A 23,022-nucleotide genomic window follows, 5' to 3' on the forward strand; every position below is an offset into this window, starting at 1 on the left:
ACTTATCTGACTGTTTTGTTTCGCATAATGCGCCTTATAATCCGGTGCACCTTATGGTCCGAAAAATACGGTAACTTCCAACTTTTTGTGCGATGATAGCATCTTCCTTGGTTGGTTAGAAAACTTACAAACAGTACAGCACTTCAGAGTCAAACAGCTGGTGATCGAATCTTTATGAAAATCTGACAAGCTGAATGCATTCTGTACTTTACAGGAAACACTGCACGGAGGAGATTGATTGACAATGGTCTACAGCCAATCAGGACGCAGAACACAATGTGCTGTTTAAAAGAAAAAAAAGCATGCATAATTGCACAAAAAAAATCAGCGAAACAGCAAAGCCGTGAAAGGTGAACCGCGTTATAGCAAGGGACCACTGTATATGTATCCCTCCCCCACCATAAAGCAAAATCTGAATGTGATTTTCCGATCCTGAAATGGTATAAAACCAGTGCAAGCTAACAAGCTTTGTTGTGTCTGAATTGTTTCAAGCATGTTCCGCCACTGTCTTCATGATTACAGTGCTGACAAGAGTTCAAATTGGCTGATAATAAGCCATGTCAGGGCATCAAGCTGATGCTTATTACCTTGGTATGTGCCCAGAGGGGATAATTGTAAAACTGTCTTGTTTACTTATTGTTTTGCACGGTTCATGTCACCTATTATATACCTTGCATATCAGTGTTAGTTAAGCAGCCATTAGATAATCATTTTATGTTTAATTGCATTGCACACTACTGTTACTTACTGCACATACTGTTCAGTACAGTAAATTCTTTATTAATGTTATTTTTTGTGAAGAAATTTCCATGCAGGTGACGAGGAATTTCGAACTGAGTTCAAAGTGCCCCCTTTCCAGGACTGCGTTCTCAGTTTTTTGGGGTTTTCTGAGGAAGAAAAGGCCAACATGGAAGAGAGGACTCTTAAACACGGTCAGTGCCACAGTCTATGAAAGCTTCATACAATGTACACTAAAGACATATAAGATCAGTTTGAGCACCCTCTACTACAGGAAGGTCTTTTTTTAAAGCCTTGTGGAGAACTTTTGCAGTTTTTCTGCAGTTTCTTGTCTGTAATCCCAGACTGGCTCCATATGACTGGGTCTTTCTGACCCTGACTGTAATTTAGAGGTTATTGTCTCATGTTCCAGAATGAATCTGTGATAAGGATTTAGTGTTGTATGCATTTTATTTATATAATCTCCTCGTTTTTCTTCATGAAAGGCGGCATGTACCTTGAGGTTGGAAATGAAAGGTGTACGCACATGGTTGTGGAGGAAAACCTGGTAAAGGAGCTACCATTTTCTCCCTCCAAGAACCTCTTTGTGGTCAAACAAGAGGTAGGCCTTTATGTTTATTTTCTTGTCTTTGGCATTGATTTTTACTTAAAATAGCCTTGGATAATTATTGACATTATCATGGAATGACACACATTATAGACTAGAAACTATCTACTGATGGGATCACACTAGCTGTGATGCTTTTTAACGTACTGATGTTCTGACCCAGAAGAAGCTATTACTCAAGGTAACAGGTAGTCATTACTCTATTATTACTACTTCTCATTGGTCAGCCCTATATGTCATTAAACTCTGCCTTCAGTTTGCTCTAAACTGCACATTTAAGGGTTTTTTTTTTCTCTGCTTTGCTGCCATGTTTTGTTGTTATTCTTGAGATCAACTACTAAAGCTGCTTAACATCACCCAACAAACCATTAAAAGTTCAGAACAGCATCTAATACACACAGTAATGTTTCTGTGCAACTTCAACACAAACACAAGTTTGATTGGTAGTGGCCAAGACTGTCCAGACATAGCTGAATAATTAGTGTCCACTGGGGTTATGTTGCAGGAGGACAGGGACACAGAAGGGACCAGAGCCAAATAAAGAATGCTCTGAAACAGAGTAATTATCTGATCAGGATTCTGTTAAGGTTAAATCTCAATCAATACTGTCTCTGCTCCCCCCCCCTTTTCCCTCCGATGCTGTCAGAGAGGGGGTGAAAAATAGAGTTCCTCTTCCAGTGGATGAAAAGGTTAAATCACCTACATAACTTGGTTTGTCTGTATTGTTAACTACACAGTCAATATAGTGGTATCATTTTCTTTACTTTGTCAGTTTTATTGGTTTTCAAAGGAAAGGGTACAATATTAAGCATTGTTAATCTTTTTCTGTCTTTGTCCTCACTCGGGTCAATAAAAACTGTTGTTTCTTCTCTGTCGCAGTGGTTCTGGGGAAGTATTCAGATGGATGCTCGAGCTGGAGAATCCATGTACCTCTATGAGAAGGTGAGTACATGATTATTAAATTATTATTTGTGTATCTATAAAAGCAAAAATTATGTACACAAAAATGGATATGCTATATTTATGTAAGACAACAAACGGTACAAGGATTTTTTTTCCTAGATGTGCAAGTACAGTATTTAGAAACAGTTCTCCTATTTGTTTTTTAATTCTAAACTCTTGTTCTTTGTTTTTACATGGTCCCTGTTCCTGTTTAAATACTTAATTTTTGTTACTTTGATGGTTTTAGCTTGCATATTCCAGAACAGTGGTAAACTGCCATCAGTTCTTTTAAGTCTTGCCATATTAAGTCTTACCCCTTTCACTTCATTATGGAGTTTCCTGTCACTCTCAAGCTTTTTGCTGTATCCAGATTACACAGTATTATCACAAAACTAGTTGAAGCTGTAAAACAAACAAATAAATAACTATTTGAACATTTAAAAACCATGGCTGCCCTACATGACAATCAGTGCTTCATCTTGGACTTCCTCACAATATTGAGGAAGCAACTGTTGTGTCAAAAACCTGTGACAAGTTCCAGAAAGTGTCCATGATGAGCTGTAAAATCTCAGGGAACCTTTCCACATGCAACATAGAAATAAGGGATAAGATTAAGTGTAGCTGATCCATACTGCCCTTTTTGTACTTGTCATTCATTTCATAATTTGCAAGAAAAGTTCATGACCTTTTTATTCTTTAGTTTTTACATAGGTTGCTTTGTGTTTACCATGAGCTTTCTTTTTCCTCTCTGCACTTCAGAATGACAGCCCAGCTATGAAGAGAGCAGTGTCCCTCCTTTCCCTCACCACCCCAAACAGTAACCGTAAACGTCGACGTCTGAAGGACACATTGGCTCAGCTCACCAAGGAAACAGAGATCTCTCCCTTCCCTCCGCGCAAAAGACCATCAGCAGAGCACTCGTTGTCTATTGGTTCACTGCTGGACATCTCTAATACTCCAGAGACATGCAAGGCTTTGGCAGGTATTGATGGGAGAATGAATGACCGTGTCTTTTATGCAACTCTTAAGCAATTATGTCATATATAAATTGCTAAATATTAATGTATCCCTGCAGGCAGCATTTGTTTTTCCCCCTGTGGTTGTGCTTTAGTTGAGTTTTTCTTTCTTCAGATGAAAACTGTGCACAACTCTTCTTATTTCCAGAAGACAGAGTAGGAGACAGTTTTGTGACCAAGACTAGGATAGGAAGAAGGAAAACCAGGGAAAGGAGTAGGACAGACAGGGAGGAGAGGAGAAAAAGGTCCCACCTGACTACAAATGCTTGTCAACAACCAGAAGAAGAGCAGCACCAGGGAACTTATGGAGGTTTGGATTTTGAGCAGGACAGTGGTAATACTGGTTGACATTAATTAAGAGCTATTACAAAGTTATTGTTTGAAGGATGACAGACTGCCTTTACAGTAAAGTAGTTGGTTTTTATCTGGAACACAACCAAATTGTTTCTGTTTTTTAGTTATGTACTCAGTTGCTCCCAGGCCAGCTGAGTGTAATGGAGTACAAATGTGAAGTAGTCACCAGTTTGTCACCCTCAAACAAGCCAAGGTTTAATTTCTGGATAGCTCAGTGGATAGTGTAACTGTGCATGGCTTAACTATAAAAACCCATAATGAAGAGATTACAAGTGTCATTGTAGTTGTATACAAAATGAAAATCTTAAGCACTGCAACTGACTAGTCACCAAATATTAGAAATACTAGCCTTACTTCGACTCAATGCAGTACCTTCGTCTAAAGAGCATAGTTTAATACTTTAATTTGGCTTAAAGTGTTGGGGGGGGGGGGGGGATACGATAAAAGCAGAACATGTAACAGATGTCAGATGAAAAAAAAAAAATAGCCATTGGCAGACATAAACATAACCACTTAGCTCTGGCACGTTCAGCTTCTGATAACTCAGTTTTAGGAAAAATGCCAAGAAATTTCTCAAGGAAATCTTCTTCACAGTCAGCACAGAGCGATGTAAGACACGTTTTGTGTGAACGTCTGACTCTTGATTTGGCAAATGGCATGCTCTCCAACTTTGAGAGCACTGGCTTGTAAAGAGCAATGAGGTCAGCCAGGCCATGTCAAACGAAATAGTTCTTTAAAGTCAAATAAGTATAGTTATTAACTCTGTGTACCAACATGAATGAACCAAAACCTATTAAAAACCTATAACCTATATTTTTGCATTTACATACTTTTCATTCCATTACATACATTGTGCCAGTAATCTGCACAACAGAATTGGCTTACAGTACATAAAAAATATTGATAATAATAATAATTTCGTTTTCAGCCAGTCATAGTTGTTAACGAGCTATGATAGTGAATGGACACCTGGCACTCTCTGCCTGTACTTCAGTGCACCATTATAACCTTATGTCTTCCTGCCTGGTTTCTTTGTTCCTCCAGAGGGTTCCAAGCCTTCTAAGAGTTCAACTCCGGTTCTTTCCAAGCAGTCAGCCAGGTGGCAGGTCTCCAAGGAGCTCTACCAAACTGAAAGCAACTATGTAGACATTTTAAGCACCATCCTACAGGTAGGTGTGTTTCTGTGTTCACATGGTGTGCACAGTTCTAATATTCCCCCTCAGGTCAACCAGTGTGTTGTCCCTGGCGACAGTTTGAGGCTAAACTATAATCATTAAAGGTTTGTGTGTGTATGTGTGTATTTGCAAGCTGCAACTTGGCCTGTCTTATCAGTTGGTCCCAGCAGAGAGTCAGACAGCTGACCAGTGAGGGAGAAAATGACCTGCCTGACCATTTCTCTCTCTGTCTCCGCTTGAGAATCTTTTACTCTTTTTTTGCTTCTTTTCTTTTCTTTATCTTTTTTGGATTTCCTCCATTTTGATGTTGCTTACTTTCAGGTTGCTTCTGTGGCTCTTCCACTGTGATTTTTATCAAAGAAAAACACAGCAGAAACTGACTCCATAATCCAGAGATTCAGAATTTCATGCATGCCTAAAAAAAGATGTAGTGCTGTTTATTACTGCATGTTTCATTGTTGGGTCATGTTCCTTTTTCTTTAGTATTTATAGACACGGCGAATTACTAAAGCAGATGGTATAAGCTCGTGTTTCGAATGACAGTAGACTGATAATTGGATTTCATTTTTCAACCTGAAACAACAATGGCACATGATTGGAGATGGTAAAAACAGATAAAGATAAAATATATTATACCTTTTCTGTCTTCTCTCACAAGTGATGTTCACACTTACATGAATTAACTTGAACACAACATGATGGCATAAAAGCCTGAAAATACTAAAACTTCAAGCCATTTTCTTCATGTATGATTAGAAGACAATTGAAAAATAGTATCCAGAAAATATCCCCATCTCTGGGTACGTTGCCCTGGATTGTCATTTCATCTCAAATGTTGGTCTTTGATCTTTTGACATGTGGATCATTCTTGGTTCTTCATGGTGTATAATAAAGTATTTCCCATATTTATTTTAATCTTTAGCTTTTCAAGCATCCATTGGAAAAGGAGGGACAGGTGGGTGGACCTATCCTGGCTCAAGAGGAGATTAAGACAATATTTGGCAGCATCCCAGACATCTATGAAGTTCATACCAGAATAAAGGTAATGTATCCTCAAATGTCTGTCTTATGCAAAAATCGGAGAAAAGTTTTGTTGTTAACCTTCTGATCTGTTGATCAGAATGATCTTGAGGAGCTCCTCACAGACTGGTCAGAAAACAGAAGCGTTGGAAACATCATTCTGAAATACGTGAGTTTCTGCGTGTTTATACATGATGTATACATGCTGTAAAAGTTCACACATGCTTGGTGGTCAAGGCTGGTCAAAGTCAGAGAGAAATTGATATCGGCATCATGGTGTGTCAAATTACTTAATGAGACTAGTATTTTCGATTCTCAAGTAAACTTCATTCTTCTGTGTGACTCTTCCTTTTTTTTTTTTTTGTTCCCTTCCTTATAGTCTAAAGAGCTGGTGAAGGCCTATCCCCCCTTTGTCAACTTTTTTGAAATGAGCAAAGAGACCATTGTTCGGTGTGAGAAACAAAAACCACGCTTTCATGCATTCCTCAAGGTATGGCCTTATATGTTTGTGTATTTTTGCCTGTCTAGTGGATTTCATGACTTCATGAGCAAAGAAAAATCTGATACATAAAAAAACATTAAAAAAACAACAACTTTATTTAAATTTGACAGATTTTTGCATCCACAGTCTTTTGACTGTTTACCGCTGCAAATATTAAATCTTTCAGAGGAAGTCACATTATGTCCCCTTGCACTTGTCCATCTATGACTGACACTGACTCTCTTCAGTTTTTATCAAAACTGCCATCCTTCAACTTGAGTTTTAATTTTGAGAATTTGGCAGGCAACTCCCTCCCTGCAACTTGCCAAATCTGGTCAGTGGGTCAGGTGGTGAGGTGAAGATTGTGTTGGTATGCATAAAAGACTTTTGCTTTCATTGTGCACTCAACATGGCGCACACCTTCAGTTTATATCATTTCCTCTGAATATTCACTGTCACATACCAGTAGATTTTGCACATTGCAGTAGAATCTCTTGTTGACAGTCTGACCCAAGGGGACAAGTTCACAGTGCACAACGAATGCTGAGAGGAAAAAAAGAGATAATGTGACCATGCTCCCAGTGTCGCTCTTCACCTAATGTGCTACCCTCAGGCTTATAAACTGTGGACTCTTCAACTGAAAATTACAGTGGTTGTAGCGGGAGACCAGGCTCTCATCACCAGCAATATTCCATGTCATGAATTCAAAACAGAAGCTGATGTTGGCTGTCTGCATTGCAGTTTCACTGCAGACCTCAAACTTGCGCAAACAGTGCAAGTGGTAAGAACTGAGCTTCCAGGGAACAACATAACAAAAGCTGCCACGCTGGATGCTGTCTGAACGTGATGACAAGATGACCTTAAACACCCTAATTTTACTGGCCTGTTTCCAGAATTTTTTGATCACGCCTCATAAGTCTAAAGACTTTTCGCTGGCTGAGAAAATCAGATGCTCAGAAGAAGACTCACAGATTAATAAAACATATAAACACCACCTCAGATTACCTAAATATTAAATTGTTTAGTACTTGCGTTGCATTTTTCTACTCAAGCACTCAAAATGCTTTCTTACAAGCTTCATTCACCCATTCACATACACATTGATACATGCACTTTTTTTATGTGCCTAAGCGCTTTTAACTTAACACATATAGACTCCGATGGCTGCATCAGGGGCAGCTTGGGGTTCAGTTTCATGCCCAGAGATACTCCAACAAGCTTGACTACAGACAAGAGGAGCTGGGGACTGAACCACCAACCTTCTGAATGATCATTCTGCTCAACTTCTTGAGCCAGGCCTAAATTGGCTTTCTCCAGTGCATGTAAACATATAAGCAACAGATAAAACAGACATGGCATTTATTACTTTGACATGTGTTGTGATGTGGACATGTCCTTGTTTTTTATGTTTTGGTTATTTATTTATTTTTTATTCTTTTATTTTATTAACTTTTTTAAGAATGCATTTTCCAGTTATCACGTAAATTAGGATGTAAATAACCCGCAGAAGTCTAAATCAAGCTTCAATTTTATTTGCTTCCATTATACAGATCAACCAGGCCAAGCCAGAATGTGGCAGGCAGACACTGGTGGAGCTGCTCATCAGACCAGTACAGAGACTGCCTAGCGTGGCCCTTCTTCTTAACGGTAACACATAAATATATAACCCTTTGTTAAAATAGTTTAGATGAACTTTTTGCAGCAACCCTCCTTGTCTTTTTTTTTTTATTTTTTTTTTTATCTTTCCCCGTCTACATCTGCCACCATTTTTCTTTATCTCCTGTTGATCCCCTTTTGTAACTTCTCTTCCTCTGTATTCTTTTCTGTTCGTATTTCTCTGTGATTTTCATCTCTCCTGTCTACTTCTTACGAAACTTTTTTTCATTCTTTTCTCCATTCCAGACATAAAGAAACATACATCGGATGACAACCCAGACAAGATAACACTGGAGAAAGCAATTGAGTCTCTGAAAGAAGTCATGACGTGAGTTGGTGTGACCTTAACCTTGCTTTTGTGACAATTTCTCAGCTAGCGTTGTTTGATCATTATACATTTTAACATTTTCTTGTGAATTCTCTTTTATCATAATGAGTCTTGACCATCATGCATATTCAAATAATAGTAATTGACCATTGTTCAGTAAAGATTTGGCAAAAAAAGAAATAATTGAAGCTATTTAAATCTTGACACATCTGAAGCCAGAATTTTGTGAACTGCTACAGATATTCTTGGAGCCATAGTCTGAAAAAACAGCTACCTTTTAATACAGGTGTATGCTTGTAAAGCATGAAATGTGCAATAGTAGAGAACAATAAAACAGTTTGTATAGTCGGTGGTTATGCTACTTAAATTAATTAGACTTGGCAGTTTAACTTTAAGGTCACAACTCTGGACTTTGATCATCTCCAGCTAGGGCTGCTCAATTAATCGAATTTTAATCTAGATTACAATCTGGGCTTTCAACGATCATTAAAAATGACTGAGTCAATTATTAGCACCTCCCTCGTGCTTTACTCTCGCGCTGCTCCGTGTGGCAAATCGAGCGCACCTCTCTGCGTTTCGAACACGTGTCACAACAATTAAGACGACCCGAGTGAAGCTCGGAAAGCTTGGAAAGCTAAGCAGAAGTTATTTGGAGAGGAGAGGATAATGGCTGCTGAAGAAAGAATGCCGTTGGTTGAAAAGAGAGGTAAAACGACTTCAGTGGTGTGGAAACATTATGGGTTCGCGGAGTCAGACGTGGATCAAGTAGACATAGTGTGTAAACTTTGCTACGGTGTCGTAGCTGCACCACAAAGCAACACTACAAATTTATTCAATCATTTGAAGACCTCACAAAGTGACATACGATCAAACAATGAAGGAACATAGAGAAAAACTCTTGACAACACCTGCTTCATCCTCACAGACCTCCATTCACGCTACCCTGTACAACTCGACTAAATATCCCACCAGCTCCCAGAGACACAAGGAGATAACAAACGCGGTAACGTTTTTCCTCGCCAAAGACCACTGCTCAATTAACACAGTGAACAACCAGTATTATGCAGTATTTTGAAGTTCACTAAACATAGATGTTTAGAGTTTTCATTTATTTTTTATATTGCAAACATTTGCACTGTATTCAGTATTTGCACACTATTTTATACTATTTTTTGACATCTTTAAAGCCATTATTCAATACATTGTTATTGTTAAATAAATATCGTCAAATAATCGAGATCTCAATTACAGTGAAAATAATCGTGATTATCATTTTTGCCATAATCGAGCAGCCCTATCTCCAGCTGGAGACGCATTCTATCCAACAGTGCACACATCTGTGATAACCAGTCTCATTTTACATTCTCATGTGGCTTTAACTGGGTCAGATGTTCTAAACAGTTGGCTATAATAATTTCCTGTGAAATTAGCAGAAGTAGTCTGCAAGGTGGAATTCAGTGGAGTGCCACCTTGTGAACTTTCCTTAATGCTCAAAACAGCATTTTAACCAACAGCCAACAGGGTTTTTAATTTTGTGTTATGTACTCCACTAAGAGAATGGTTAGAGAGTATTCTCTAACCATTTCAAAGTCCTTCATCTCTTCATTACATTGTGCATTCGGTGGACATTTAGGAATCAATCCAATACCGGCTTCCAGTGACTGTATTTGTCAGTACTCTAATATCAGCATACACTGATGCATGGATTCATAAAAGGAAAAATATGCAGCACTAACATGATTTAATACCATTTAAAGGGGCCTTCAAGACTGAGGAATGATTTCATTCATTGTATGACCTTTTTTTCCCCTAACTGGCTTCACTTTTTGTTGCAGCTGTTAGCAAATTGCCATGTTCTGATTGTATTTGTGGTTATGATTGATTTTTATCAATAATTAAAACAGAAATAAATACCATCCTTACAAAACTAAGACAGTTGATAAATTATGAAGCAATTTTGATTTTTTTCCAGTGGCCCACTAAATGATTTAGATTTTTTTCTTCTTAAGTATTAATAACATTTTTTTTGATATCTTCTCTCTTTAGCCACATTAATGAGGACAAAAGGAAAACTGAAGGCCAGAAGCAAATCTTTGATGTTGTTTATGAAGTTGATGGTTGTCCTGTAAGTTTGAAGATTGCTGCTGTTTACATGTGTGTGATTGCTACACTCATTTAGTGCAGATTGTAAACTAATTAATTTCTATGCAAAAATATTTTTAAAAAATTGTGACGTCTGTCTTCTGGTTTTCCTCATGAAGGCAGGCCCTAACCACTAAATAGACCAGGCAGACTATTTCAGTCATGTGGAGGGGGAACAATATTATTCGTACTTTTGCAGTTAAAATGTAGTTGCGTTTTATAATGCAACCTAATGTTTTGGGAACTGGGTTTGTAAGATGATAATATATCAGAAAGGTTTTATAGAAATATTTGTGCATTTTAAAAGGACTCAAGAGAAACAAAAAAAAACCACTGGCAAGTCTAAATAACCTGTGAGTGCAAATGGGACTTTGACAGTTTGTCTTCGTCTGTGTCAGGCCTGTGATTGGCTGCCTGTCTAAGGCTACTGCCATCTAAACTATGAGCTAGTTGAGCTGTTGGACATGCCCACCTCCCTCTTTAACGTTTACTCACCATTTTCCTCTTCACCTTCTTGCTACTTACCGTGCTTTCTCTTTCCAGGCCAACCTGCTGTCCTCCCATCGTAGCCTCGTTTACCGAGTAGAAACCATTGCTCTGGGAGATCAGCCATGTGACCGTGGTGAAAATGTCACACTGTTCCTCTTCAATGACTGTCTTGAGGTGAAAATGCATCAGCACACTATTAAAGTTTTGGTCATACAAAGAACACAGATTCACACTTATTAACCCCTGGACCCACTGTCAATGTAAAGGTTACCTTTACCACACCAGATCTGAAACCTAAGCTGTTTAGGCTGTATTTAAATCTACCTTTGGGCTTAACTAAAAATGTATAAACATTTCTTCATATTTAAATGTTGTTTGGTAAAGCTCTTTTGCAGCTAAATTAATAATTTCAGTTCAGGTTTATTTATATAGCACCAAATCACAATAACAGTTGCTTCAAGGCACTTTGCATTGTCAGGTAAAGATCCTGCAATAGTACAAAGAAAACTGAGAAAACCTTACCCCCTATGAGCAAGTGCTTCGGCGATACTGGGAAGGAAAAACTCCCTTTTAATGGGAAGAAACCTCTAGTTCAGGGAGGGATGGCCATCTGCCTCTGTGAACGAATGAAGACAGGACAAAGACATATTATAGAACTGACACTGTAATTTTCTGATCGGAACAAAGTCAATTTACTTTAAGCTACAGAGACTTTAAGGCAATACTGTTTACAGGTGACTGGATCATGTTTAAGCACATTTGTGACATTGATCAAGGTAAATCGTCCATGCAAAAGGACAGATTGGCTGTCATTATGTATGTGTATATATGTTTGGTTCTTTTTTTTGGGAGGGGGGGGTCTGTTTTTTTGAATTGTATATGAATCTACTTGAGAGAATAGGGTGACGGTGGAGTTTGAAATTGATACCGTAGGTGTTTGTACTAGGGGCAGCACTGGCAGCAGCCGGTATCTTTGAGTAATTACTCCCTGTTAAAACACTTATTGTAAGTGTTGGTCTGCTATTGTGATTAGGAAGAATAATCGAACATATATTAATGGTAATCGGTGCAGAAGTTATGGTCTTTCAGCTGTAACGCGTGGTTTAAAGTTGTTATGTAGTCATAGTATGATGTAGATTCTTTGTCACACAGGGGCCAGCTAGATTTGCTTTTGCTGTTAGTGGTGTTTTCCATCTATGACTTTAGTCTTGTCATAGGGCTTACTTTTCAAAATTCTCCTGAAATATCTCTTGCACCCAAGATTGCTTATCTGGCCTTGTATATGTTGAGCTGTTATGTTTCCCAACAAAAATGATAAAGATAAAAAGAAGCCAAAGGCTTGAGAGGTTTTAGGAGAGTCTCACAGCGTGTGTCTCAGAATATGCTGTGCAAGTCTCTTGCCAAATCAGGAATGTGCAGTCTATCACTGCTGACACAAAGTGTGTGTGTTAATTAGCAGTGGGTCAGCATGGGAACATGGCAGGCAATCATGAAAGAGACGAGGTTAGCGGCTGCGCTGATTCAGAAGTGTCAGTGACGCCTCCTAATGAGCCTGTCTGTGTGTGTTCAGCAGCTACACTGTGTGTGTGTTTTAATATATAGAATGGCCATTGTCATGGGTGGCCTCACTACTCTCTATCATCAGCAGCCATTGATTAACTCTTGACCTGGAATGTTGTGTTGTATTTTATCCTCTCCCACATCTCCCTCCTTTCTTCTCTGCCTCTTCTATCTTCCTTCTCATCTCCTAATTAACGTGACATTAATGAGTTGCATCGTTTACCTCTATGAAGGCATCATTGATTTATTGCCAAGCAATCGATAGCAGCTTCACCCACATACTGCAAAATGCACCCACACTCAAAGGATGTTACTTTGAAGTTGACTTTCACACTTACCTCCAAAGTTGCTGTCTGCATCTCTACAGATTGCAAGGAAGCGACACAAGGTGATCAATACATTCAAGAGTCCGCTGGGACAGACGAGACCACCGCCCCCACTGAAACACATAGCATTAATGCCGCTATCTCAGATTCGACGAGTGCTGGACTTGCAAGACACAGAAGGTAAAATTGGCAAAATGCACAGTTGCATCTTAACATTTCATCTGCAAGTCATCTCAGTGTCATTATGATCAGTCGTCAGTGGTGCAGAAGATTAAATAATTTCATTTCTAAGTTTTATTTTTGGAAAATCCTGTATCATGCTCAAATGCTTTTAAGTGCATGTGTTTTGTGGTAGCCCCGTAAACATTTTAAAGAAACTGTCAGCTTCCAACTAACTGAAAATGTTAGTTATCTTTAATTTATTAATTTAATTTATTGTTTTTCCCTCAAACAGTCCATCTGAACAATCACAGGTTTTGTTTGTTGTTGTAATCCCTTTTCTTCATTTGTTTTTAAGAGAGTACTTTGTTTACTTACACTGCAGCTAAACAAGGACACCCTGGCTGTAGAAGTACAGAGCTAACTAACTTTAGAAGATATCCACTCAGTCTGTCTAACTTGGACTGCTGAAGCCTCATTAGATGAACTTTTGAATATTCTTTTGCACAAGATGACTCTGGCTTCTGTAACCCATCACCCCCAGCAGTCTTAAGTGTTACCATCACTTCTTCCTGCTCATCTCTTTTCTACAGTTTCTTCTCCCATCTCCTCATCCCACACACTCCCTTGATCTTCCTTTTTTCTTTCTCATTTCTTTCTCTTCTCACTGCCTGATGTCTTTTTTTAAACCCCTTTACTTTTGTCACTGTTAATTATCTTCCCTCTTGCACCGTCACTGTCTGTCCTGGTCTCACTCTTTCAATTCCTCCCTTCAGAGTGTGTGAATGCATTCGCCTTGGTGGTTCGCCCTCCGACTGAACAGGAGAACTTGTTGTTCAGCTTCCAACTGGCTGGAGAGGAAACGGTTAAAAGCGCCTGGCTGCGGACACTTTGCCGCCATGTAGCCAACACCATCTGCAGGGCTGATGCGGTGAGAAGCAGCACACTCATACATAAAGAGAAAGAAAGCAATGGATGACTTTTTTTGTTTGAATGTATTTGTTTCATGCATTTGTATGAGAAGACAGGGCATGTTTATGACATGTGGTCAGATGTAGGAATGCATAATGCATATCGTAGTTATTGTGCATGGAAACAAAAATGAGAAATTACATAAAAGATTAACAGTTATTTAGTGCTTGTGGGAAATGGTAGAAATCAGACTTCTCGGGTGTTGATTAAGCTCATGCATTGTTGAGCTCACTGGAATATGTTAATTTGAGATTCTGCAGTTTGCAGAGTACTCAGCAGGGGGCGATGTTGGCATCTGTTCTGCCTAAACGGCACACAGCTGCATTCCTAATGCTTTTTTCACTGGGTCAGAGCTGCAATGTGAATACCAATGAGAGGACTTCAGCTTGTTAAAAAGCCCACTGCAGGGTAAGGGAGAGAAGGAAATAAAGACTGTGTTAATCCTCCTCCACATACCAGCCTACTAGTTCGACAACAGAGTAAAATGTATCCATCTGTACTGATTACTTGAATTGCACTCTTCAGGTCATGATTTACTATACTGAGTTTGGATCTTTTTTTTGTATTTTGCCATCTTGTCTTGCAAACAGGAAGACCTTATTCAGTGTACAGACCCAGACTCACTGCAAGTCAGCACCAAGGATATGGACAGCACCTTGAGCAAAGCCTCCAGGGCCATCAAGAAAACCTCTAAAAAGGTAAAGGCCGAAGAAGTGGCTTTTAATAAGGAACCCTTCCAATATTGACCCCTAAATATTAATGATTTTAATATTTGGTGGAAGGCTCCAAGACTGGCAGCATGAGTATAAACCTTACATTCTTGGCAATTTTTTTTTTTTTTTTTTTTTTTTTCTTGGATGTTCTAAAGAGAAAAGTAGGTGTGATGGAAATAGAAAGGGCTAACGGAAAAAGACAGCAGCACGATGCAAAGACTGTGCAACTCGTTTCCCTCTCTGATGTCACACCTGCTTTTGTGGAAAATTTTCTTCTACTGATGTCCTGCATGTTTGAATCTATAGCTCAGGGAGTTTTCTCTAGCTGCAAAGCTTCAGAAGCAAGTTGATCAGAAAGTTCCAGAACTGGTCCAATAAAAATAAAAAAAAACATACCTACTTCATCTCAATCACCTGTACTGTTGTTAATATGGCTGGTAGTAACCTGGAAGTCCCTTACACGTCTCCTTGCACTTCTGCAGTGTGTGCTGGATCTATTCCAGGGTGTCAAAATGGTCATCTTTCAACTTGATTTTCATTTTTCAGAAATGGATGAAAAGCTTGGTTTGGCCAAAAAAAAAAGTTAGTTTGAAACAGAAGCTTATGTCTGCAGTCATGTTTGATTGAACTGCAAAGTAACAGCAGTGTGGATAGTGGAAGGCCTTTTAGAGTGATCTAAAAACAGTTGGTGTGCTAGGATGTGTCTGAATAGATGATCTTGAATGGGAGGTTGTCCAAATTTAAGTCAGTTATTATTTTATCTGTTAGTGCAGGTTCTATATACCAATTTATGTTAGTTTTGACACAGTATATGATCATGATTTAACAAACTGAACAAAATGTAAATCAAAGAACACCAAATTACCAGATGTTGACTAAATGCCTGCTCATTAGATGAGCAATGGTTTTTGTTGTGGGCACTTCTTGTCATAAGTGTTTTTGTAATTATTGAGGCCTTTGCCCTTTTTAAAAAAATGAAATGTGATAATTTAACAGACTGTACTTTAATAATGACAGCTTTTACATATTTGTACCCATGCTCTGCCTGGTACAGATGCTTCAATGCCAGAAAAACTGCATGTAGGTTTTTTTCACTGTCTTTGGAAGAAATAAATCCTCTAGTTATGCAGGTGGCTTCAGCAGTGATGGACACTGAGAGCAAATGCAAAATGAGTTACAGCTACAGATACTCAAAATGAAGTGGCTGAAAATAGAACCTGTTGAATGCAAAAATATCATGCGCCCCCTATGACAAAGATGAAGAGCAGGTGTTCTAGAAGTGTTAGAGTTTTCATGGTGCAACAAGTGGACAAAAGTGGAGCCTTGTAGTGAGCTTCTTTTTTTTTTTTTTCTTTTCCCTTTACACATATGACAGAGACCTGCCAACAAAACAGAAATTATTGACGTTTCCTGTGTGTATGTGTGTGTGTACTAGGTGACAAGAGCGTTTTCTTTCACCAAGACCCCAAAGCGTGTGATCCAGAGGGCATTCATGGCCAACAGTCCTTCAGATGAGAAAAGCCAGAGGCTGAGCTGTGAAAACCGCGTCGGCAGCAGCACCACTTTGGCTGTAAGTTCATTTATCTATATGGCATTATTAAGTCTGGTACTAGCTAACACAAGGTGTGTTAATGATGTAGCCAAACTGAGATCATCTAATTTCTTGTACTATAATACTCACATTCACCGTCTGTATAACTCAGTTACTACATTTTGGTGTGTGTACGTGTGTGCTAAATGATGAAAGTGATGGATACTAAGAGGTTGTCCGTCTCTCTAACCATCTATCTGTCCACCTGTTCCTTATTGCTTTTCTGTTTTCTCCATCTCTCTCCCTTTGCTGAGAATCAGGTAATTGATCTCTCCATCAGACCCATCCAATTGGTGTCAGTTACTTTCATCTAACTTGATTAGAAAGCAGAAAAAGGGCTCGCGGTCTTAAATGTGCTGTGACTTTCTTCTCTTTGGCAAAGAAAAATAGTCCTACAGTCTTCTTGCTTACTTTCCTTTTTGTGCGCGTTTCAGTGGTTAATTTAATCATAATGTATTCTAAAACCCTTGAGTGTGTAGTATTCGTACAACATTATCACATTTTTACCTTTTTAATAAGTATCTCAGGTAACTTGCTTCTTTCTAATGGTACATGCATGTAAATGCAGACTGCAGTGTGGCAGAATAATCCATGGGTAAATGCTCAAAGCTTATTGAGTCAGATTAATGGCAGTATGCAGAGCTCCTCTTGTAAACAGCAAGTGAAAAAGATTTTAGAAACTAGACAAAATACAACTTTTGCTGCTGGCTCATGAGGACTAGAGATTTGTGTCTTTTTTTTTGTTTTTTTTTACTATTTTTTAATCAAATGGAGTTTTTCTTTCCTGTCACCCCACAAATTATTTTCAATAGTGGCTAAGAATAGAGCTTTTTGTGCGTTGTGTTGAGTGTTATCTTTCTGACTGAACAAAAGGAAAAACAAGCAAAGCTAGTATGTGCACATTGTGTAGTTAGAAGAGATTAGGATTTAGTGGCTTCTACTAGAAGTTGGCATTGCATATTGCAGCTAAGTGAACAATTCGTCGCCTCAAGGTCCCAGTATACCTGCCTTGCTGGTTGCTTTGCACACCGCCGGTAATGCTATTGCACAGCCGCATGCTCACTGTTGTGCTGCAGTATTCTCCTGAATAATGGGTGTCTGAGAAAACCTTCATCAGTGCTGATAAATGGAAGAAATCAAAACCGGAAGCAAAAGAATTGCTTAGGGGGATTTGTGTAAGGTTTTGTTTTTTTCCCCCACAAAGTCTCATCTTTTCAAACTGTTGAAAGTTTGAAAAGGTGAATCTCTGAGCTTGTATGTCATATGTCAACCCATATGTCATTAAAATGGCAAGAAAACCAACACAAATGTATGGTAGCGCCTCAGGTTATAGAAATTGAGAGGTGCTTGAGCGACAGAAATGGTGGATGTGGCGTCAATTTGACGTCAGCTTTGTCATACAGTGTCATTCTGACTGTACGATGCAACATGGCAGGTATAATGGGGTCCTTGCCTTTCCAGGCATATAGGAAAACTCATCTGTTCTGTAATGTAGAACCACTATGATACTACATGGTAGGTAGGATTTTCCTTCAGATGATTATACACTAATGAAAACATAATTATTTTCCATTTCTGCCAGTTCATCCACAAAGAAATCCTATAAACAGCCTTCAGTTACTGTACTGATCTATGTTTCCTTGTGATGTTTTGGCTCGTCTGTTTTCTTGCCGTCTTCTTCTTTTTTCCTCCTTCATTAAATGTAAAACCCTGCTCCGTTTGTTTCTCCCTTCTGTTATGTACTTTAGATGCCTCGCGCTGCCTCAACATTCAGTTTGAATGATTCTACCAAAAGCAGTGCCGTGGTGCAGCGCTCTAACTCTCTGGACCACCCTCCAATCAGATTCAAGATCCCTGATCGTATGCGAACCCCCTGCACTCCCCCCAAAAATCCTGCCCCCAAAATTGCTTCTGAGTTGAGCCAAGACCCCTAGCTTAATGCTTGCTCTGTCACCAGAGAATCTAAGCCCATTTTTAATGATTCTTTACTTAATCAACCAGCACTAACATTCCAGCCTCCCTGTTTCCTGGGAGTCGTCCTGTTTAAATCCTCCCACCTCTACTTCTACTCCAGCTGTCCAAAACTCCACACAGCTCAACTCTAAACATTCCCAACTCAAATCTTGACAACATTTGTCCAGACCGCTGCCCTCTGTAGGATTCCAACCAAGCTCCCCAGGTCCTCAACCTTTTAATGCCAAAAGTAGGGTCTTTCCTGAGTCATGCAGAGATCCTCAAGTTCCCATGGACCCACAGAAGGCTGTCGTGACCAGTCCTCGCTAAGAGACCCTGCTTTAAATGATCACTGAGCTTTGTCCTGGAGTTTGATGTGAGCAGACATTATTGTTGTCCACTTTCAGTCTCGGGTGCACCAATTCATTTTCTATTTTAAACTAATCCTCATTAAACTGTCTTGGTACATTTGCCTTTTTAATATCACTGGTGTATCACTGGTGTATCACTGGTGCATTTCTAGTCCCAAATCAACTCCTTAGAAGCTGAGACCCTGCAAAATGAAAAATACAAATAAAAGGTCTGCTTCACAGCCCAAGTCGGATTGACATAGACGAGATTCAAGCAGTTTGCATATAATGCTTCTCTCCACTGGAGATTGGTATAGGTGTAAAGGGTGGAGATTTTAAGGGTTGATTTGGAGTAAATTCTTTTTGTTTTTGAAGAATTTCTTAGATTACTGAGTGGTGTTGGTGGTGGATGGGAATATTCACCAGGTGGTGTACAGTGTACATGTTAGTAATGAGCAGTGGTCATGAAGAGCTGGGACTGTCATTCCAGATTGATACCTCTTATTTTGGGGGAGAGACTTAGATGTGAAAGTCTTGATTTCACAAACAGATTATTTCATTTTGCATTGAGCCAACTCATGAATATTAAAAAGGAATGATTCAGTTACCGTTACAACTATAAGACAGGATGATTTGTCTCTTATCGATCTTTATTTTGATCAAAGTCGTTCTTTTTAGTGCCACTTGAAGAAAATATCAAGAATAAAAATCAAAATGTCAAAGTCTTTAGTTTTTGTATGCAGTAAGCTTTGTGTATTTGGGCTAGTTTACACACAAACAGCACACTAAAATTAAAATGTCAATGTATTCACAATGTCAGTGTGACTTTTTATGTGAGCTTTAATGTTTAGTGGCAGGTCAACTGTTATCTGTAATACATTTTAACCACATGTGATGGCTGAGTCACTAGGCACACAATACCTTATATTACCTGAAGCCATTTAAAGGACCAGTGTGAAGGATTTTTGTGGCATTGAGGTTGCAGACACTCTTGGTGTTGCCCCTGACCTGATGCCCCTTTTTTCTGGCACATACTCTACAGAACTTGATTAAAACGTACCGTTTGGTCTCTGGTTTGTGTTTGTGCTTCGTTTTGGGGTTTTTTTTTTACATGGGCATTTTGCTCAGTCACAAATGGATACGGTCAGATGGGAAATAAGTGCAAATGAAGTGAGAATTGCACTGATGCAAAAGGAGAATTCCTTGATAATGATACCAGCTTTTTATAGAAGTGTTGTTTTGATTGGGTGCACTTACAAAAAAACCCCATCACATCTTAAATGCAGGCATCATGTGGATAATGATGCATGTGTGGCAACATTCCTGCATAGGCATCATTGATTGTTTTGCTAGAGCTGAAATGTGAAACTATAGATACAACAATAGTAGCTGTAGTCCAGTGCATTCAAGAAGTGCCTACTCTAGATCAAGAAGAAACAACTTTATCTACAAGGAAAGCAAAATTTAGACACATTCGTACTGTAACAGAAAGCTTCAAATACTTAAGTTTTCACTTAAAAAATGCCTTTGTATGACACTGGCGCAATATCACTGTAACTAGGCATAAATCTGCTGATGTGCATTTTCACACAGGGTATTTGGAAAAACTGTGGCTCTGATGAAATGCTTGTAAAGAGCACTTGCCATGTGTGTAAAAGCCAGGTGGAAAGCTGCTGAAGTCTGATTGCATTGGCAAAGGTTGCACATCTCAATTAGTTTGGTGCCAGGTTTGGACTGAAAGGCATAGAGACTTGAGTAACAATGTTTGTCTCTTTGCATTCAGTGATTAAAATGAGGCTGCATCACGTAAACTAAACTTTGTACTTGGTGCATATGCGTACACACTGACTCACACTCCCAGTCTTAACTCTGAGTCAAGCTTGAGTATACAATGGCTTTAGAAAGTATTTTAACCAAGTCTTTGCAGGCATTGTTTAAATTACAATTGATTTAAAAGCTGTTAAATGCCAATTTTGCTCACCAGTCTACATCCAGCAAAATGTATATGACTCTGTGAAAAGCAATGCATTTTGCAACAAAGAGAAATTGCTGTAAGAACAACAATTTTAGAAGAAACACACTCTGTCAGGTGCTTAAACACATTAAATAGAATATATGTGAAACGATGAGGAAAAATAAGATGATTCTCTAGTAAAATGTTTGAGAACTCCAGCACAGACAAGTCTACATCACCTGGCCTTATACCATCTATAGCATACCATATATAGAATCTCTTACCTCCGTAAGAGAGTCTATGAAGTACTTACTTGGGATTCTGGATACTTAATGTGAATGATAACTTCAGGAATTCTCAAACAGTTGCTGTGGATTAATGGGCAAACATAGGAATTATATCAACTTCATTATATCAGATTAAGAACTATGCATTCAAAAACTGAAAGAACCTGAATATTTTCTGAATGCAAAGATAACACAAGTAAACACAAAATGCAGTTTATAAATGAAGGTGTTTAAGAAATATATAATAAATATTGAATAAATCGGAAAAAAATCCAAGTCTATATAGACTGTGTGGAAAAAGTGATTGCCCCCTAAACCTAATAACTGAAGCGTTTGTGATAACTGACGATGATTCTTTTAGCGCTGTGGAGAAATTTTGGTCTCACTCGTCTTTGCAGAATTGTTGGAATTCTGCTGTTTTGGATGGTTTTTTTAACATGGACTGCCTTTTTAAGGTCATGCCACAGCATCTCAATCGGATTCAGGACATTATTTTGACTAGGCCACTCCAAAGTCTTCGATTTGTTTTTCTTAAGCCATTCAGGGGTGGACTTGCTGGTGTGTCTTGGATCATTGACCTGCTGCAGGACCCATATGCGCTTCAGCTTAAAGTCATGAACAGATGGCTGAATACTCTTGTTCTCGATGTTTTGGTAGACAGCAGATTTCACGGTTCCATTTACCACATGGTTTCATTTACCACAGCAACTCTTCAAGGTCCAAACAGCCCCAGACCATCAAACCACCACCATTATTTATGGTTTGTATGATGTTCTGTTTCTGAAATGCTTGACCTCTTGGATGAGTCGTCATCCAAGAGGTCATGAGTGGTAAACCTGGGAAGGTCTCAGTTACTTTGTTTCTCATTTGTTCCTGAATTTCCTGGGATTGTAACATAATGTCTAGCTTTTGATGATCTTTTGGTCTACTCCACTTTGTCAGGCAGGTCTAATTTAAGTGATTTCTTGATTGACAACAGGTGTAGCAGTAATCAGGCATTTGGGTGGCTAGAGAAGTTGAAATCAGCTTTCCAAAGACGTGATACACCACAGTTAATTTATGTGGGGGAATTAACTTTTCACACAGGGCAGTGCAGGTTTGGATTTGTTCCCCCTTAATAATAAACACTTTCATTTAGAAACTGCATTTTGTGTTTCTGTTACTTTTGTCTAATATTTGGATTTGTTTGATCTGAACCATTTAAGTGTGACAAACATACAAGAACATAGGAAATCAGGAAAAGGAGAAGCACTTTTTCATACACTGTACATGTACGCTGATTTAATTATCCAAATTGCATGATAATGCACTGCAATTTCTGCAATATTTTCAGTTTATTAGAGCTTATTGCTTTGTTTATGTCAGCTTTCAGTGATTATGTAGTGATTTCATTGTACACTTGTTACAATGAGTGTAGAGTGATTGTAATCAGGAAAACAAATGCAAGCAGTCAGATAATCAACAGATTATCTAAATTACCTTAGTGGGAGGTGAAACATTAAATTGCCATTTAATTGTGGGAAAAGTTAAATATCCAATTGATACAGATCTTCATTCATATTTATGAGTACTCAAATACAAAGTCTAATAATAAACATTTCAAGCTGCCTTCTCAAAAAAAACTTGGTACCTGCAAGAATTGATTTCTTCATATTTGAATAAAAACTAAGGTGATTACCACCTCTTGTGGAGCTAATAATCATATTGAAAGCACCGTGGAGGCTACTTGGGCAGTTGAAAAACCCAGTTACTAATAAGTGCTTGCCCTCGCCTTTCTTGTCTTTTAGTTTGATTGGTTAGATTGTTGTTGTCAAGATCTTCAAAATGATTCAGGTGCTTCTGGTCTTGTGGTTAGACACTTCAATCCCATCCTCTTGGACTGCATCTGGTGATGGTCCTTGTTCTGCACTGAAAATCAACTGCAGTTTGGAGATTCAAGCATTTCCTGAAGTCATAGATCAACAGACTCGAGGGCTATTTTATGTTTTTTATTTTCCCTTCTGTAGACTTCTGTACAGTGGGATGTGTTTTTGAAACTGAAGGAGTCCCCTCCTGCCAACGATTAGACTGTGGATTTAATGCACTTGCTCACTGGCTTCACTTTTCAGCCCCTTTAACGCCTTTCGTGGTTTGTTTGTTTTTGTTTTGTTTTTTAAATGGACACTAAGGGCAAGTGCAATATTTTGTCATCATATCCCCTCACCCCCAA

The 23,022-nt window shown here is 38.7% G+C and overlaps 1 protein-coding gene across 6 annotated transcripts in view; it reads left to right on the forward strand.

Annotated features, from left to right (window-relative positions):
• ect2 (epithelial cell transforming 2) overlaps positions 1–23,022 on the forward strand; it is a 38,455-nt gene that overhangs the window by 13,603 nt on the left and 1,830 nt on the right. For 3 of the 6 annotated variants that reach the window (XR_002058367.2, XR_001224296.3, XR_001224298.3), the window contains 18 exons: positions 802–932; positions 1,224–1,339; positions 2,225–2,287; positions 3,047–3,269; positions 3,452–3,613; positions 4,702–4,826; positions 5,755–5,874; positions 5,953–6,021; positions 6,232–6,342; positions 7,884–7,980; positions 8,236–8,317; positions 10,364–10,442; positions 11,003–11,122; positions 12,876–13,014; positions 13,770–13,924; positions 14,556–14,663; positions 16,114–16,248; positions 18,018–18,598. Coding sequence is in view for 2 of the 6 variants with exons in the window: in XM_005451118.4 (XP_005451175.1) it covers positions 802–932; positions 1,224–1,339; positions 2,225–2,287; positions 3,047–3,269; positions 3,452–3,613; positions 4,702–4,826; positions 5,755–5,874; positions 5,953–6,021; positions 6,232–6,342; positions 7,884–7,980; positions 8,236–8,317; positions 10,364–10,442; positions 11,003–11,122; positions 12,876–13,014; positions 13,770–13,924; positions 14,556–14,663; positions 16,114–16,248 (2,035 nt within the window). In the remaining 4 variants the exon portion in view is untranslated. The remainder of the gene's footprint in view (positions 1–801; positions 933–1,223; positions 1,340–2,224; positions 2,288–3,046; positions 3,270–3,451; positions 3,614–4,701; positions 4,827–5,754; positions 5,875–5,952; positions 6,022–6,231; positions 6,343–7,883; positions 7,981–8,235; positions 8,318–10,363; positions 10,443–11,002; positions 11,123–12,875; positions 13,015–13,769; positions 13,925–14,555; positions 14,664–16,113; positions 16,249–18,017; positions 18,599–23,022) is intronic. The other 3 variants (XR_001224299.3, XM_005451118.4, XM_005451119.4) reach the window with 3 other exon arrangements.

The sequence above is a fragment of the Oreochromis niloticus genome, linkage group LG23 (genome assembly GCF_001858045.2).
Source record: "Oreochromis niloticus isolate F11D_XX linkage group LG23, O_niloticus_UMD_NMBU, whole genome shotgun sequence".
Classification (NCBI taxonomy): Eukaryota; Metazoa; Chordata; class Actinopteri; order Cichliformes; family Cichlidae; genus Oreochromis; species Oreochromis niloticus.